The sequence below is a fragment of the Cydia splendana genome, chromosome 10 (genome assembly GCF_910591565.1).
Source record: "Cydia splendana chromosome 10, ilCydSple1.2, whole genome shotgun sequence".
In the NCBI taxonomy this organism is placed as follows: Eukaryota; Metazoa; Arthropoda; class Insecta; order Lepidoptera; family Tortricidae; genus Cydia; species Cydia splendana.
This window is the reverse complement of record NC_085969.1, coordinates 14534402-14539562: the sequence shown is the minus strand read 5'-3', so window position 1 is coordinate 14539562 and position 5161 is coordinate 14534402. Positions and strand designations below refer to the sequence as shown.

Below are 5161 nucleotides of genomic sequence, written 5' to 3'. Positions count from 1 at the left end.
AATGATTTGAGCAGCGCGCACTGAGGCCGGGCCGCTCCTATACGTTTGCACCGCCGCACGGCCAACTCGAGCGTCTACTCAGGTCTTATACTCAGGATAGAAAAAATGCGGCAGTCTTTTTTTACAAAGGTACCGGTTTCCATTGTTTCTCTTTGGATAATGACACTATTGTTAAGAGGGAAGCATAGCTTTGCGATCCTAACGAAATCGGGTATTCTCGTGCTCTCATGCGCTCATGACGACCCCCAATGCGATAGAGAGCGTTGCAGCTCGCGACTGACAATGTGTTAAATCAAACTAAATTATACCTATTTAAATTATGATCATGTTCCATTCCCTATAACCAGTATATACCTAAATAAGTAAATACAGGAATGTAAATTCTGACCTCTAAATAAATAGTAATAAGCATTTTCAATAAAACTCTGTTCATTTCCTTGTTTCAGATTACGCCCTCCAATGAATGTTTTAAATTGAAAACCTTATTAATAACGAGCGGCTAAAGTAATTAGAAGAGCATTAATTAAAATGAATAACGGAATGATTGCCCTTCAATACTTCGTTTATAACGTTTCCGGTGACCCCTTGGAAGATAATTTCACATTCATCTTCAACTCGAGTTTCTTCGAGGAGCCGGTCTGCGAAGCGACACAAACTTTCCTCTTTAATACAAGTTTGGGAATCGAAACTGCTGTTGCAGAATGGGAAGCGCTAACTACTATCATCGTATTATCTGCTGTTATTCTGGGAACCATCTTTGGAAACATTCTAGTTATACTAGGTGTATTTACCCACAAACCGTTACGGATAGTACCAAACTTTTTCATTGTGTCACTAGCTGTAGCAGATTTGGGTGTCGCGGTGTTGGTGATGCCTCTGAACGTGGCATACTCGACTCTCGGTCGCTGGCTCTGGGGCAAACACTTGTGCAAGATGTGGCTCACTTGTGATATCATGAGCTGCACCTCATCCATACTAAACTTATGTGCCATAGCACTAGACCGATACTGGGCTATAACAGATCCTATAAATTATGCCAACAAAAGGACATTAAGAAGAGTACTGTCACAAATTGCTGGAGTGTGGATGTTGTCGCTTCTCATAAGCTCACCGCCCCTGCTCGGATGGAACGATTGGCCAGAGGAATTTACAAAAGATACGCCCTGTCAACTAACATCAGAGCCCGGTTACGTAGTTTATTCGGCACTTGGCTCATTCTTCATTCCACTAGTAATAATGACGATAGTGTATATACAAATTTACATTGCTGCAAGGAAAAGATTTAGGAGGCGCACATTGGCCACAAGAATATACAAAAAACGACCAGTAATACACGTAGAAAACAAAGAGGAAAGTCAGGAAACTAAAGAGGAATCGGAAAATGATTCTGACAGTGGAGAGAGTATTAATAAAAATCAGAGGAAAGCCTTCAATGACATTAAGAGAAACTTTTTTGTGCCTCTGCTTTTGCTTCACGATCCGCTTGCCAGGCAAAAACTTGAGGCTGATATAAACGAAAAGCATCCAAAACTGTCGCCTGGTAGTTGTGGAAGTGTAAAGAAGAGTTCATCATTTAAAAACACAAATCAGAAAAAGAGAAGACAGGAAAAGCCTTTACTTGCAAGCGTTAGTAACAGCGGAGACGTCGTCCACCAGTTTATTGAGCAGAAACAAAAGATTTCATTATCAAAGGAGCGAAGGGCAGCACGGACACTGGGCATTATAATGGGTGTATTCGTAATTTGTTGGCTTCCCTTTTTCCTTATGTACGTGATTTTACCTTTTTGCCGTGTCTGTTGCCCGAGCAACAAGCTAATTAACTTCATCACGTGGCTCGGGTATGTGAACTCTACAGTGAATCCTATAATCTACACCATTTTTAATTTAGACTTCAGGAAAGCTTTCAAAAAGTTGCTGGGCATGAATGCATAATGAAGTAGAGAGTTAAAGTAGAGGTTCAATACAATGGTGCAGTGGTTTTTTTATACCTACGTGGTGAATTTAAAATTGCAGTCGGCCTGCAAAGCGTTTTTCCTGATTTCTGCTCATCTTTTGATATTAAATTAAATGAATGCAAGAGACAGAATAATGACCCTTTGAGATTAACTGATCTACAATTTTATTTAGCGACCTTCCTGCGGACACATAGGCTTAGTTGGCAAGAGTAATACTTATACCTAATCTTTTAATTCTGTGTAACCAACGATAAAAAAAAGTATTCGTAGAAAACCATTTAGCTGTGTTTTACTTTTTTATGATTAAAATATCATAATTCAGTTAAAAAGGCTTTGTACAAATTAAAACATTTCTGAAAACATATGTGACCAACAAATTGGATAGGGTAAAGGGTACTTGAAACTTGTTGAAACAAATGTTTTTGTAAAATATGTGGAAATTTCACTAGACTTATATCGACCGGGATATGAACCGTGATTACCTTTTGTATTGTTCTGAGTATCGGTGTTTTGTATCGGTCTAAATACACAACTTTGACACCCACCCGCTAACTTTAGGTAACCGTGAACAAGATGCATGTGAGTGCGTCGAAATATCGGGACCTCGAAATAATACAAATGTTATCACGGTTCATATCCCGGTCGATATAAGTCTAGTGAAACTAAACGTGAATCATTCAAAACCGTTATGTGGAAATTTGCTGACCAAAAGCTAGGTATTTTGATTTATTTTTGAAAAGCAATTGGATTGTGTAACTGTGATCAATGTAATTTGTATATATTTAATTGTTGTCTTAAGACCCAGTAGGTCCGTGTTCTTCTCTCACTCTCACTGAGCGAGATGGTGCGTGCTCCGGACCGCGGATATCATGTTTTTGAATTTATTTTGTGTTTTGATGATAAAAATAAGTAAGTAATTGCTGAGTTCCCTCAAGCATAATATTGCTCTTATTTAAAAATAATTTTCATATTTTAAGTTTTTGTGCAAAATTTATTATAATTTTTTTAATGCATTTTAGACCTATGTTCGTGATTTTTTTTATTTCGAGCGGAAATTATAAACTCTGGATTCGAATCGCTGAGGCCTGAAGATTGCTAATAAAATTTTTGGCAACCGAATTGTGATCTAAAAACGCGCTACGACTTTTCTAAAACTCCGCTCTCTGAACTAGTGATGTGCCGAGAGTAAAATACCATTACCGGTATTTTACCATTTGGGAATATTACCAGTAAATTACCATTCTTCCCGGTAATATTCCCAAAAGCGGGTAATATACTCGTACTTGAACGCTTACGTTATACATGAATTAATTTAATTTAAAACATGTAGAAATGGCTTAATTATGTCACTAAATAAATAAAATAAATAAAATAAATAAAATAAATAAAATAAATAAAATAAATAAAATAAATAAAATAAATAAAATAAATAAAATAAATAAAATAAATAAAATAAATAAAATAAATAAAATAAATAAAATAAATAAAATAAATAAAATAAATAAAATAAATAAAATAAATAAAATAAATAAAATAAATAAAATAAATAAAATAAATAAAATAAATAAAATAAATAAAATAAATAAAATAAATAAAATAAATAAAATAAATAAAATAAATAAAATAAATAAAATAAATAAAATAAATAAAATAAATAAAATAAATAAAATAAATAAAATAAATAAAATAAATAAAATAAATAAAATAAATAAAATAAATAAAATAAATAAAATAAATAAAATAAATAAAATAAATAAAATAAATAAAATAAATAAAATAAATAAAATAAATAAAATAAATAAAATAAATAAAATAAATAAAATAAATAAAATAAATAAAATAAATAAAATAAATAAAATAAATAAAATAAATAAAATAAATAAAATAAATAAAATAAATAAAATAAATAAAATAAATAAAATAAATAAAATAAATAAAATAAATAAAATAAATAAAATAAATAAAATAAATAAAATTAATAAAATAAATAAAATAAATAAAATAAATAAAATAAATAAAATAAATAAAATAAATAAAATAAATAAAATAAATAAAATAAATAAAATAAATAAAATAAATAAAATAAATAAAATAAATAAAATAAATAAAATAAATAAAATAAATAAAATAAATAAAATAAATAAAATAAATAAAATAAATAAAATAAATAAAATAAATAAAATAAATAAAATAAATAAAATAAATAAAATAAATAAAATAAATAAAATAAATAAAATAAATAAAATAAATAAAATAAATAAAATAAATAAAATAAATAAAATAAATAAAATAAATAAAATAAATAAAATAAATAAAATAAATAAAATAAAATAACATATATAAAAGAAAAATTAAAAAAGAAACAAATATACACGCTCAAAATAAGAATATAATTATATCAAGTGGACCACCAGGAGTGATGTGGACCAGCTGGGGCGTCATGGTCTGTCTTGCCAGCGAAGCGCGGGGCGATTGTCACGTCACGCCGCGCTCAATGACATTATCCGTCGGTCTCTTGTCACCGTCAACGTGCCAGCGATACTCGAGCCGACCGGTATGGCCCGGGACGATGGCAAGAGACCGGATGGTATGTCGCTGATTCCGTGGAGGATGGGACGAGTGTTAGTGTGGGACGCGACCTGTGTGGACACACTGGCACCGTCTCACCTTCACGGTACCACAAAGAAAGCGGGTGCCGCTGCCGACGCTGCCGAGTCCCTCAAAAGGCGTAAATACGGGGGTCTCGACGATAATTACAAATTTATCCCTTTCGGTGTCGAGACCCTCGGTCCGTGGGGATCGGGAGCTCAGAGTCTTTTTACAGATTTGTCGAAACGGCTTGTTGAGGTCTCTGGGGACAAAAGAGCTGGCAGCTTCCTCGCTCAACGCATAAGCGTTGCGATCCAGCGAGGAAATGCTGCCAGCATTCTTGGCACTATGCCCCAGGGGCCCTCTCTAGATATAGATTTTTAGGTTTTTTTTTTTTTTTAGGTTTAGTTTTAGTTTTGTAGGTAGTTCTATATTTTTTTTTAGGTATTAGTTTTAGTTTTGTAGGTAGTTTTAATTTTAGGTTACTTTTTATTCTAAGTTTGTTATTAATATTGTAAACAGATTTGTTATTATTTAGATAAATTATATCAATTAAGCTATAAAAAATTAATGAATAAATAACGTATAAAAACAATGTCATTAAACTACACCTTACC

The 5161-nt window shown here is 31.6% G+C and overlaps 1 protein-coding gene and 1 long non-coding RNA gene across 2 annotated transcripts; both read left to right on the top strand.

The window, feature by feature from the left end:
• Positions 1-426: 426 nt before the first annotated feature.
• Positions 427-2070, top strand: LOC134794357 (tyramine/octopamine receptor-like). The gene has a single exon (XM_063766155.1). It carries the CDS (start codon positions 529-531, stop codon positions 1930-1932), a length of 1404 nt encoding a protein of 467 aa, XP_063622225.1. The 5' UTR covers positions 427-528; the 3' UTR covers positions 1933-2070.
• A 2304-nt stretch (positions 2071-4374) lies between these two features.
• LOC134794598 (uncharacterized) lies at positions 4375-4633 on the top strand. The gene is made up of 2 exons (XR_010144688.1): positions 4375-4546; positions 4582-4633. It is a non-coding gene; the product is annotated as an uncharacterized LOC134794598 (long non-coding RNA).
• Positions 4634-5161: the final 528 nt, after the last annotated feature.